The sequence below is a fragment of the Lissotriton helveticus genome, chromosome 12 (genome assembly GCF_964261635.1).
Source record: "Lissotriton helveticus chromosome 12, aLisHel1.1, whole genome shotgun sequence".
Lineage (NCBI taxonomy): Eukaryota > Metazoa > Chordata > Amphibia > Caudata > Salamandridae > Lissotriton > Lissotriton helveticus.
The window spans coordinates 701,047,071-701,061,115 of record NC_136073.1 but is presented as its reverse complement, the minus strand read 5'-3'; the positions used below and the strand labels follow the sequence as shown (position 1 = coordinate 701,061,115).

Here is a 14,045-nt window from a genome sequence, read left to right as displayed (position 1 = left end):
AGTGAGGGTGAGTGAGTGAGAGTGAGGGGTTGAGGGTGAGTGAGTGAGGGTGAGGGGTTGAGGGTGGGTGAGGGTTTGAGGGTGAGGGGTTGAGGGTGAGTGAGTGAGGGTGAGGTGTTGAGGGTGAGGGGTTGGCGATTCTAAGCTGGCCCCTTACTGCAAAACTGGTTGCGGAAATCCTGGTGCATGAGCTGGACTGCTGCTGGGGCGCATTGGTGCTGTTACAAGGGTGTAAGTGCAGCAAAATCACCCGATTGAGCGCTGGGCGCTGCGCATCTAAAATGACGGCAGCGCACTGAGGGGGAGACTTCCACCGGCTGCGGCAACGGGAGATGTGCACTCTGTTTGTGAGCGGCTGGGAGGCGATTCGGCGTGCAGACTCACAGCGGAAAACTGCGGAGGCGGCAGTCCTGGGGGAGAAGTCTGGAGGGCGAGATCGCCTTAACCTTCCTGTGGTGCACTAGGCTCCCAAGATGGCAGTTATGGGATGCGGGCGGAGGCCTGATGCCGACGAAGGTGAGAGGCAGACCGAGGCGGTGAGGCGAGGAGGTGCTGAATGCTGGAGTTTCTTTGTAGCTCGGGACCTGGTTCAAGCAGCTGTAGGGACCACCAGCAACCAGGTTTGATGTCCTTGCGTGGCAGGCCGCGTTGTTTGGGGGAGCACGTTTGGGTGAGGTGGCGAGCCTGCGAGTATATTGAAGTTACAGTAGGAGAACGGGTGCGTTTGCCTGTGCTGGATTTTATTCATGCAGTCAGGATTAGCACGGTCGGGCAACTCATGTGTGGGATAAGAGAAGGGCGATCCAGCACCGGGCTAAGGGGGAGCGTGGCAATTACAGCACCGGGCTAACGAGGACAGATCCAGCACCGGGCTATGGCAGAGGAGATCCTCCGGGCGGGGTAAAGAAAAGGGGAGCCAGCAAGAGGATAAATAAACGGAGACCTCGCAAAACCGAGTTAAAAAGGGGAGAACGATATATCAAGCACTGGAGGTAAAAAGGGGGAAACATCGCGAAGGTTAAAAGGGTAAGAGTTAGTAAAAGCGGTGCAAGTTTGAGTAAGAATAGATCATCCAGGGCAGCTAAAGGAAACAAGACGGAGGGAAGAGAGGGGAGGGGGGAGGAGAAATGCGTCTCGGCCGGAGCAGGGGGCGGAGCAGGGAGAGCGGGCTTTGGAATGTAATTGACACGGCCGGCCGGTCGTGAAACTGAAAGCATGGCGGGCCGGCCGTGAAAGCCTTTGATGCGGCAGGGGAAATGCGAGACGGCGGGAAGGGGGCGGAGCGGGTAAACAAAGACGGACGTGCACGCGCTTTTAAGCTCAATGCGCATGCGCATTGAGCTTAAAAGTCACGGGCACTGCAAGGAATCGCCACGATTCCTTGCAGTGTGGATAAAGAGTGGATAAGTCCCAATACTCTCGCTTGCTCGATGCGCATGCGCATCGACAGGCGAGACCTAAAAAGGGCACTTTCCTACATCTGGCAATCATAAAAGGTTACTAACTTTAGTTAGATTAAATATGATCCCCCAATTACTATTTTCTGTCTATGGGTGGCTTAAAGCCTCTGAGTAGCCTGCATGTACCTGTGATAATGCTTTGATTCCTGAAACCTTGCATACTGTTTTTATTTGTCCTATGTTTAATACTCTTCATTACAAATATATTCAGCCCGTCTTGACACCTTTGAATTTTAGGCAAGTGCGTCCTGCTTTATTGTTTTTTACAATCTTCAGCTACTCGTCATGTGTGTTTCTTTATAAAATGGTTTCTAATCAGGTGTTTTGGGATCCAAACATTAAGATGTACTTTTTTTATATATTAACTGTCAATATTTTCTATTGAATTGTGATGTGATTGTATGATCCATTTAAGTTTTTATACTTTTATGAATTGCATTGTTCAATTCGAATAAAGTTCTTTGATTGACTGACTGAGCGACAATTATTGGTGGGGAAGTTGGCCATAAACCCAAACCTTGATCTGCACTAATCAGCCTCCTCCAGCAGACTGAGAGATGCTTAATTTGGACTGGTTGATACTTGGTGCAGATAACAGCGAGGCAGTTCACAGAATACTCTGCTCCACATCACTCTGCCTCACTCCTAGATTATATCTTCGTTCCTGAATCAGACTCCACTGGTGTTAAACAAGTCTATAATCTCCCAAGAGTTCTCTCAGACTATTCGCCAATTCAAATAGTATTCCATGGTACGTACAGGGAACAAAAGAGGATTTGGTGCAAGATGCGCACTTGACCAAACTACTCAGGAAAGAAACTGAAAATTTTGAATTCAATACAAATTTGGTTACCCTTGCGACAACCCTCTGGGAGATATTTAAAATAATAATCTAGCGAAAGGCCATTTCCTACCTCAAATGTAAATCAAGAGATCAGGAGGGAGAGCAAGAGGCTTTGGACAAGGAAAGAGACCCTGGAGAAACAAGTCTCCACCACATATTCGGAGGACACATTCAGCAGGTGGCATTGGCTCACTCCACCTTTAAAAATACTATGAGGGACTGAAAAAGCATGGGTCTTCTCTTAGGAAAAGGTATGAATGGGGGGGAGGGGAGGTAGAGAAATTGCTATATTGGTTGGCTAGCAGGGAGACTGAGATAAGGACTGTTCCAGCAACAGTAGGTAGTCACAGACAATTGACATCCGACTGTGCATAGACATTGTGGAAACCTTTGATGCATACTACAAAATTTGTTTGTGCAGAGTGTACTCCAATAGGAGGAACTTGATCATCAAATAATTAGTGATCTTCCTCTCCCTACTCTCTCAGATGCAAAGTGGCAGCCCTCAACCTCCCCATCTCAGTTAAAAGGCTACACCAAGCAATGGTAAACAGGACCTCTAACAAGATCACGGACCCAAATGGAATCCCACTGGAGTTTCTTCAAAAATGTGCACTGCTGCTGACACCACAGTGACGCTTCTGATCTGGAGGTAAACTGGGACAAACCTATATATACACCTATACTGGGTTTCCCACCGCGATGTCTGCACCACACCTCTATGGGGGTGGCAGATGGCTACTTTAAATACTTGGGAATGTGGGTGACAAGAGATGTAAACAAAGGGAGAAAGCTGAACATCGTCGCACTGCAACGCACCAAGCGTAAACTGGAGGGGAGGACTTCCTTTCCAATAACCACTATAGGGCATGCAATTTTCAAGATGATATTGCTACCACAATTTCTATACACCCTACAAAACATCCCCTTCCCACCATCGGCCTGATTCTTTCTTAATCTTCGATCCCTATTGAGGATTTTTTTTTATGGACCAGTGGCACGTCATAGGGTTCTTTATGTAAAGGCTCACAATTACATTATGAAGCTGGTTGGGGACCCCGATTTTCAGCAATATTATTGGGTCTTTTACTTGGCCCCAATCAATGATTGGCTCTATAGCAGTAGATCGGATGATTGGAGCCGCATGACATGGTGTGACTAAACTATGGTGTGACTAAACTATGGGAAGAAATTCCCTCACGTACATTACAAAACTGCCAGTGCTGTGCTGTCACAAGGCTCTGAGGCACAACAAGTGGTTCAAACTCTTAATGAATGTACTCACCTGTGGTGTGGTGTTGTTCCTGGCTAGCACATATCACAACTTGAGGGCATCCAACCCAGGTTCCTTATATAGGATCTCAAAGCTGGGTAAGGTGTGGGCCTCTGACCACATAAAATTATTCAATCATTTGCCCAGAATCAGCGCTGTAATTTACAATGCTTCTGCTACTTACAAACCAAACATGCCTTGGACACATACAATAGTAAACTAAATGTTACCGGAGTTTAATCCCACAGAAGAGAAGACAACACAGGAGTAGGTGGGCAAAAATAGTATTTCTAGAATCTACGGATCACTGATAGTCAAGTCAACACTCCCAACCCTTTCACTAATACCAGGAAAAAGGGGAAAGTGATGTGGCAAACTAGACTTTGAAAGTTGGACGGACGCAAAGATAGCTTCCCACATCCTAGCCATATCTGCTTACTTGTGGATAATACATTTTAAAGTCTTCCACCGAATTTATTTTCCTCCAACCAGGTTATGGTGAATGGATATGGCTCCCAGACTCTCCTCCTTCCGCTTAAATATAGTGAATGGTATATTCATGCATGTTGTATGGAATTGCCCGGTTGTTGCATAATATTTGAAACGGATCCATCAATAATTCAAGGCTCTAATAAGCAGGTAGCCTAGTTAGGACTAAGGTAGGACTGTGAGGACCCAATGGCAGCAGAGGCTGTGGTCATAATCAAGTTCAATAGTGCTCCTACTAATTCTTCACTTAACCGTCCCTGAACTTCATGCTATCCGGTTCGCTCTGAATGCCTTCCTCCTGTCCAATAAGGGGAATCTGGTTCAGGTCGTGACTGACAACACAACCACCAAATGGTACTACAACAAGCAGGGAGGTGTCATGGATGATATGACAGGAAGCGCCACAACACTGCAGGTGGCCCGAATTCCAAGGGATCCAATAGGAATGGGGGTCTCTAGGTGGCAGAGGTAGATGCCTTTGTCCAAATAGGGATCCTTCCTTCTAGTCAGGGTAAGGGGGATACACACTTTAGATGACCCCTGCTCACCCCCTTGGTAGCTAGGCACGAGCAGACAGGCTTATCCCAAAGGCAATTTGTAAAGTATTTGTACCAACACTCACAGTGACACAGTGAAAATACCACAAATGGGCACCACACCAGTTTAGAAAAATAAAGTATCTTTAGCTAAACTTAACAAGACCAAAACGACAAAAATCTAAACATACAAGTATTAATAAAAATGACTTTCAAAAGGTTTTAGCAACAGAGCCCATAGAAAACTATGGATGTGTGATTTCTTGCAAAGCACCTGTTGTTGCGACACAATTCACCAAGCCAAACAGCTGCAGCGATGAGCAGCGTAGAAAAACAAAGATGCGTTGTTTCCAGAGTCCTTCGTGGTGCAATATGACAGTTCCACTGGGCACAGGGGAGAGGTGCCTCGGTCAGGTCCGGTCCGGTCTGTAGAGGGAATCGATGCGTCGATTCTGAGGCGACACTGATCCTCTTCTTACCTTGGCAGGAATAGCAACTACAGACCAACCACTGACACACAACAAGGGCAGTACTTATCCTCAAGTTTTCCAACTCTTCTCCTTGGCAAAAGTTCCACTTGATTCCAGAAGTAGTTTAAGGTTCTGAGGTCTGATCTCCTATTTGTATACAGTAAATGACTTTGTTCTCTGACGGCAGAGAGTGTATGTGCCCAGCCAAAACCAGTTCTGTCCTCTCTGGTGCAGCTGCCCGGCAGTACGTGGAGACAGCATTGTGGAAGGCAGACCAGGCCCATTCAGGTGAAAGGAAATCTCCTTCCCCTACTCTAAATGCAGGCCAGATCTATACAGCCCAGCTCCACCTCATCCAGACTCTCTGAAGCCACTAGACCTCCCCAGCCCCCATCACTCTTCAGCCAGGCAGTCAATCCACATCCTATTAGAGGCACACTGGATGATTAGGCAAGAAAATACCTACTTATTAAACATGGTATTTTCAAACACAGAATGTAAAAATTACCCTCACTAAAAGATGTATTTTAACATTCTGAGTTTAGTCATATCAAACTTTATTTTCCTATCTTGTTCCCATGGTGACTAATAATCATAAGATGTTATGAGCAAACTCCCCATTCTATCCTATGGGGACAGATAGCTTTACAACAGTGAAAAAACGAAATTGTCAGGATTTCACTATCAGGACATGCCACTCACCTCAGGGCTTGTCCTACCTTTCACATACACTGCACCCTGCCCACAGTGGTACTGTGGGCCTACCTTAGGGGTGACTAACATGTAAGAAAAAGGAAGGTTAGGGGCTGGCAAGTGGGTACACTTGCCAAGTCGACATGGCAATTAACAACTGTGCAAAGGCACTGCAGAGGCAGGCCTGAGTTACCTTTTCAGAGCTACTGGTGTGGGTGGCACAATCAGTGCTGCGGGCCCACTAGTAGCATTTGCTTTACAGGCCCTGGCACGCCCAGTGCGCTTTACTAAGGACTTACCAGTAAATCAAATATGCCAATCAGGGAGAACCAATTGTCACAACAATTTACACAGGGAGCACTTGCACTTTGACACTGATCAGCAGTGGCAAAGTGCCCAAAGTATCCAAGCCAGCAAAAACAAAATCCAAAACAGCAACAAAATTATAGGAGGTAGAGTCAAAAAGTCAGGGGAAACCACGCCAAAGATGTCAAGTCTAAAAGGATCTCTCTGTTGCGCTACAGGTGCCATAAGAACAACCTCGAAATACAAGTTTTTTTGGGGTTTTTTTTGTCCTCATTTGCCACTTAATCGATCCAGGGGCATTCCTACCACAGGACCCAGAAGCCTTTTTTAAGGTACCGTCAATTTTTCCTGGAAGGCTGGTCTGGTGTCTAAGCTGAGAAGTAAAGCCCCACACGATCTAGCTCTAGTACACACCCGATATGGGCTGATCATCCAATATAGCTATGGCTTGGGGAGCCTCCCATTGGACATGGAGACAGAGGCTTAATCATCGGACCCGGGAGGAAAAAAACAAAACCCCGGGGTCCTAACTGTTCCGACTCCACTCAATTAAGCAATTCCAAAATCTCACTGTACGGAGACTACATGTTCTGGCCAAATCTGCTTTTGATGTGATGTAAAGTGAAGACAACCACTCTGCATGAGTTGGTGGGTTGATGTTAACCCAATTTTTGCAGATTTGTCTTCTTGCTAATAATATAGCGTAGTATAGGAACTCTCTTTCTAATCCTTTGATGTTATCACTCAGTCCAAATATTACCAAGGACCAAGAGAGGGGGATAGAGATTTTAAGGATTGACTCAAGCAATGTATTTACTTCCTGCCAAAAATTAGTAACAATCGGGCATTCCCAGAACATATGTAGATCGGAGGCAGCTGGCAGGGAACATTTACTACAGCATTTCCCCGGTTGAAACTTAGAAAGCTTTTTGGGGGAAAAGTACGCCCGATGTAATGTAAACAGTTGATTACGCCTCAGCCAGGCTGGTTTTATGATCTTATACAGGAGCGTAAAGGACTCAATCCATTTCCCTTCTGCCTCTAAATACAAGTTTTGTTACGGACAAGTTGGTACTGCAAACTGTGCTTCCTTCTTAAGGGTGGTGTTCTTCCATGAGGGACAGCCTATCACTCTCCTTTTTCGCTCCACCTCACTCCTCTAAAGGAGAGGGCCCCACAAGTTGAACTCAAAAGCAGCTGTTTTTACATTGAGTGCACAAAGGAGCACTCGGACGATCGGCTCTTCATTGGCTCTGCCAGTTCTACGAATGGAGAAGTGGTCCAGAGGAAAACCATGTCCAGGTGGTTCCTCTGGTGCATAAAACCACAGTATGCCCTGCCAAAAAAGAAGCCTCGAGGCTCCATCAGAGCCAAGGCTGCCACAACAGCACTGGCAAGAGGAGTTCCAGTGTAGGACATGTGCCAGGCTGCTACATCAGCTTCTGTAACACATTCATCAGGCATCACTGTCTAGACTATCCAGTTAGCTGGAAAGGGCATTTTGCTCACTCAACCCTGCAGGACTTCTTGATGCAAGCCCACCCCTCAGACCCCCACCTTCTGGGAGGTACCGCTTTTGAATCTATTCAAAAAGTGAGGAATCTGCAGTAAGAAGTCCTTTATGGGAAGAACAAGTTACTCCTCTTTGGTAATGCTCCTTCTGGTGGATACTCTATCTACCTAAAGATTCTTCACCTCCCTCCGCCCCTCATTCTGTGGAGTGGGCTTTCAGGGTTCTGAATAGGTTCCACATAAGAATTAGCACACTACCGAACTTGCAATTAGTCACAGTTACTCCACATCTGAATGCACGGAAGAGTTCCTACAAAAAACACTTAAAAAAAAAGACTTCAGCATGTAGGGGTGGCACAAATATAAGGCTCCCTGCAGTCACTTCCGGATGGGGTGTGAGGCTGGTTAGCAAAGATGAGCAGAACTGTGTTTTACTCACTAAAATCTACTGTAATACCTATAAATGTTCTGAGATTTTATACTCCCTTTGTAAAATAACATTCATTTTCTGTTGCTAAATATTTCCCACTTTTTCATCACACACTCTCACGTACAATATAACCGGAAAGTAGATTGCCGACAGGCAACTATATGCCTGGATATGCAATTTCTCAGCCAACAAAAGCAGGTCTGAAAAAAGACTAAGAGCACCAACACTAGATTCAAGTGAAAGTCAGTGAAGATCAGTGAAAGGGGGTTCACAATCTGAAACGAGATTAGAAGAAGGCCACTAACATGTGGCCCATCAGTAATAGTAGTCTACGCCTTGGCACACAAAACAGATGCCAATGATAAAATAAGAAAGTTTAAATCTGAAGAACTTGAGAGCTCTTTAAATAAAGATCAAAAGGGATAAAAGGGGAACTCTTTAATTAACAATCTGAAGGAGTGAACTGAGAGGGAGGAATAATATTAAAGAATATACCCAGCATAGCACTGAACTGTTTCTATAGTCCGGCTCAAACATAAGGAAAAGATTAACATCTACAGGATATACTAGTTAATTTACGTGACTACAAGACAATAGACTAAATTCTGAGCACATCCAAGGATACTGGCATGGTTATCCATGGCTACCAATTCTGTTGAATGTTCACGGACATCTACCCAACCATGCCAGACAGAAGACTTGGCCAACAGACAGGGACAGAGAAAATGCAGCAATTCCAAGTATTATATCATTGGCACTCCCCATTGCCCAGATGCAAGGCACTAAGTATCACATCTCGGCCAGTCAGATGGATCTTCCAGCTTAGAAACTGAATGGTGAGAGACAGGAAGAAAAGACCTCGTACTGAAACTGGAGACAAAGTGAATAGCAGATGATGTGTGAACAGTCATACAAACAAAACATTGCCCAATAGGGAAAGAAGGTTATACGATTCAGCCCTGCCAGCAGCTCAGTTAACTCCTAAGCAGTTTCTAATTGCTACTGATATGAGGAAACAGTTATGACCAAGAAGCGAAATAAATGCATTCACAAATCCAAACACAAGTGAGTGATGATGAGGAGATTTTTTAACTAAGTGGTCGCCATAATGTAACATCACGTCAAACAATATAATGAAGCAGTAGAAGCATGTTTAACACCTTCAGTGCGGCGCGAATTGTCACGCTGTGCTGAAGGTTCTAAAAAACGGGCGTGGCCGTGACGGAACGGTTCCGTCATAAGCACAGCCCAACCGGCACTCGTGACGGAACCGTTCCGTCACAAGCATCGAAGGGGTTAAACAATACAAATGAATTTAAAGTAAAGTAAAGTAAGAGCTTAGCATAGGTGAAAAAGCATTCAAGAATCATGGCCTGGGGTCTGATGACATAATGGCACAACAGCCTAAACTTATGGCTGTAAATTACAAAGAAAGGGAAATGGAAAAGGAGACTTTTAGAAGACACGTAGATTAAGATGTTGGGGCGAGAGGGTTGTCGAATGACATTATTATTAATGGGGCAGAGGGGTATGGTCTGGGTGTTCTCAGAGACACTGGTAGCTTGGAGAGGGGGTTTGGCCTAACTTATTCAGGGTGCACTTTAGCATAAAGTAAATGCATAAAAGTTCAGAGATATCTTTCCTAGTTTTTGGCACCTAGTGAATCAAAAACATAGGTGTACCAATCATTAAATCCAGAAATGTTGTTTCCTTGCAGACAGAGGCTATAACGACAAACAGTGTAGATGTTAACTGGTCTAGAGGAGGCTGGTTGATGTTCAGGTGACTTTGGCTGCATGTATGCATCAAATGTTTAAAAAGAGCAGTATAAACTGGACTTTCCACATAAGATTTTCTGGATGGGTATCTTGACAGCTCACCTTCGATATATGGCTTCTATCAACTAGCTTTCAGAAATCTTTAAAAAGAGATTGGATACATGGGTATCATAGATTTCCAGGGGTCAAACACTTACAATAGAAGCACAAAAAATTATGTATCTCTCATATTTATAGTATTCCTATAGGTGCCAAGAAAGAAACTTGATGGCACTTCCAGGGGACTGACAGAAGAACTAAGGGTGCAGCTTAATGACAGGAAAAATGAGGAGAATTTGACTCATACAAGTGTAGAATTCACCTGTGCTCTCAGAATAGAGACAGGCCTGAAGATTTTACTTTGATTGCATCCCACTGAAACTAGACTCCACTGTATGATAGAAGGAAAGCAGACATATGCTGCCTTCTTAGAACACAGCAGAGCATCCTATTAGGGAGGACACGAAAAGTGCGGTGGGGGAAAAATTAAACACCTGGAAATTAACTAATGCTCTGCCACTTTCAGCTAAACAAATTATTAGTAAGTTGACCAACCTTATCTCATTGACTCACCTGAAATAGACACATAGGGAATGGTTTCTCCACAGGACCTAGAAAATGTCAAAGGCTCTTAGGGGAAAAGAAAGCCTGTTTGGTAGAATGTGGAGCCCAGTATAAGAATCTGGTCAGCAGAAATTAACCTGCCCTAGGAGGTTTAGATCACTATGGATAGCCTCAGCAGACGTCTAACGACTAAATAGTCAGCTGAACCTTAGGTCTGGGAGATGGAGTGGTGCCTCGATGGGGGGGTTTGGGGGAGGGGGGTAACTAGGAACCCTGAATATAAAGGGAGGAGCAACTCTGCTTCTCAAGAGAATATGACATCATATGTATGAGTCTAAGCAGGGAGGGAAAAGGGGTGGGATATTGTGGGACAGTGGGGTTTCCTGGATGTCAATGTCAGTATACATTATTAAAATTATTAACATTTATTGAAAGTTAACAGGTTTAGTAACAGTTACCATATTTCCCACATGATACATTACAACAGATCATCTGCTGGTGAGAGGGGTTATTTAAAAGGCAAACAATGAGGTGAACTCCTAGTTAGATCAGGCCCCTATCTTGGTATTAGGCATGCAGTTTGCTCAGATCACCTCAGTAGGTATCCGAAAGCATAGAAGCATCCAATCTGCAATAAGGTACTGTTGAAAAAATAAAGAAATCATTCAAATGATTCTTGAAAATTAGGTACAGTTGCCTTTTATGTGAAGCCATTATCAAAGGCTTGAAACAACTAGATAAACATTCTGGAAACTGAATTAGCGTTACTAGTGCCAGATTATGCAAAACAGTCCTCAAAGACATTTAGAAAAAAAAACGAAATGTTATTAAATAACTGTCATTAGGGAAGTACAATGTCTACTTCTACAACTTATAATTACTGAGGAACACAGGAGTTAAAAAGTTAGACCAACTCTAAAGCGAAAGGTAGAGATAATAGCTCACCTGTTTCGCTCTTCATTTGTGTAAACCTTCAGTTTGTTGGCAATGCAAAAGAACCTGAGAAGGAGACAAATAGGATTACACACACAGGCAAAATAAAGGAAAAAAGCATCCATGCCAAAATTTGGGAAAATCTATAAAGATACATTTTACAGAGAATTGGCTCTTATGGAAATGTCACTGCTTTCTATTATGAACGAAGGGGGTTTCATCCAGCAGATAATGAATATAGGGCCAGTTGTACGACCCTTACAATCTGCAAGTGGCAAATTGCGTCGTTTTGAAATTTGTGACTCGCAAAATGTAATTTACAACAGTGTCTCAACACTGTTTGCGATTCCCAACGGGTCGCAAATTGCAGGCCTCATTAATATTAATGAGGCAGGTGCAATTTGCAAACCCTTTTGGGAATGGCTAGCATCCCCAGGGATGGCGGCCTGCTTGGGTCAGCAGGCCACCATGTTTGTGACTGCTTTTTAAATAAGGCAGATTTTTTTTATGAGGCCGATTTTCCTTAAAGGAAAACTGGATGCATTTAAAAAAGTAAAATGAAATGTTTCGGTTTCATTTTGTAAGAGTGACTACTGCCTGCTCTTAAAAAATATTTTCGCATCCACAAAGGGGAAGGGGTCCGCTGGGGACCCCTTCCACTTTGCAAGTGGCTTACCATCTACTTGAAGTAGGTGGTAAACTGCAAGTGTTTTGCAACCGCAATTGTGGTTGCAAAACAATTGTACATTGAAGTACGAGTCGCTCCTAAGGGATGCCCTTTGCAAGCCCCTTCCTAATAGCGAGTTGCAATCCCTATTTTGTGAGTCAGTAATACATTACCAACTCGCAAAATAGGGTTTGTACATGGGGCAGACCAATTTTGCGGTTGCAAACGGGCCGCTATCCCGTTTTGCCACCGCAAAAAAACATACGTACACCTGGCCCATGGACCACATATCAATAGAACTGAATGTCTTTTGGTAGGTGAACACCGATTACCAATAGAAAAAGAAAGAACACACACACACACACAGGTTAGAGAACCAAAAAATAAAGGAGGAGATGCCCTTTTCCTTCCAAGAGGGGAACCATATACCACCACTCCCCACAAGTCTGACCGTGTCCCAGGAAGGATGGATAACAATTACCCTCCAGCTTTCACACTCAGCTAGCTTTACTGTGCATGCTGCCAAGCAAATACAGCCTGCCAACAGCTCAGATCATCCAAAGGCTATTAAGAGTTTTCAGGTTTCCTTCTGGTTCGCCAGTGACAGTACAGAGAACCCAGTCTTCTCACTAGTGGTGAACAGGCCATTCTCCTTGAGAGATAGCACAATAGACTACTGAACTGTTGTGCCTGCCCAGTGCATTACTTGCTAAGTCTATTGCAGTTTAAATGGTAGTATAGTATAGGTTTATTTTGAACTTCAGTTTGCATCAAAAACCCAGACTACAGTTTTAAAACCATACCTTCGGTTCGAGACAGTCTGTCCTTCCATTTCTGGCTCCTGAACCCCTTAAGCTGCCTTTTTTCTGGGTTTTGGAGCCAAGACTTCCACACCACTACTGGCATCCACAGTTCAATATTTACCATTCATGCATGTAATTGTAGATAGGTATCCGTTTTCTCGCTCTAACCTGGATTTAACACGGCCCTGGGAATAAATGAGTTTGTGTCACATGAATCTTATGGTTTATATGATAAAGAGGTACAACACTAGGTTATTGTGCACTTATAAATTAGCTCCCATTTCTCTTGGAGAAAATGGATTTTTTCAACCTGCGGTAAGCGGATGCAAAACCTCTGGCAATTTGCCATTTTCTTTGCATTAACCTGCACCCGAAAACAATACAAAGCGGATTAGACATGACAGCCTTTGGGTGGTCTTCCCCCAACTTTTTGTCTGCCTCCCTCCATTTTTCTGTACTCTATTTTACAGGCTTTAGTACTCCGCCCACTTTACCTCTGCTAATCAGTGCTAAAGCGCATGTGCTCTCTCCCTAGAACATGGCAACATTGGTTAAATGTAAATTGATACTTGTATAGCGCACTACTCACCCGCAAGGGTCTCAAGGCGCTTGTACGAATACCGCTGTGGAACCCATCCTGGCTTTCCCTGTGAGGTGTCCACTCCTGGGCACCCCCAAGGTGGAGGCCAGGCATCCTTAGCGCTGTGGGGGCCGCTGTGGAGATTAAGCAAGCTATTGCCCAGAGTTGCAGAGTGGGACTCCATGATTGGAATAGGCACCGAGGTGAGAATTATCAGGTCCGTGGAATTTTTGAGCCCAAGACCCGCCGAGGCGGGAATTGAACCCTGGTCCCGGGCTAGACCTCTGCATCAGGGTCTGCCGCTCTAACCATTGAGCCACACTTCTCCACTTGGTATTAACCCAATATGCCAATTGGGTTAATACCCAATTGGCATATTTAATTTACTTATAAGTTACATGTGGTGCCCTAAATGTGCCAAAAGCCTGTAAATTAAATGCTACTAGTGGGCCTGCAGCACTGCTTGTGCCATCCGCCTAAGTAGCCCCCTAACCATGTATCAGGCCTGCCACTGCAGGGCCTGTGTATGCAGTTTACTGCTACTTTGACGTGACATTTAAAACTATGTGCCAAGCCTTAAACTCCCCTTTTATTACACCTACCTCGCGCCTAAGGTAGGCCCTAGGAAGCCTAAGGGCAGGGTGCAGTATGACTAAAAGATAGGACGG

At 44.6% G+C, this 14,045-nt stretch overlaps 1 protein-coding gene across 1 annotated transcript in view; it reads right to left on the bottom strand.

Moving 5' to 3' along the window:
- The window catches only part of USB1 (U6 snRNA biogenesis phosphodiesterase 1), a 206,152-nt gene that overhangs the window by 134,050 nt on the left and 58,057 nt on the right, over positions 1-14,045 (bottom strand). Inside the window, exon 4 of the mRNA XM_078668662.1 lies at positions 11,340-11,393. Coding sequence (XP_078524788.1) covers positions 11,340-11,393 — 54 coding nt within the window. The remainder of the gene's footprint in view (positions 1-11,339; positions 11,394-14,045) is intronic.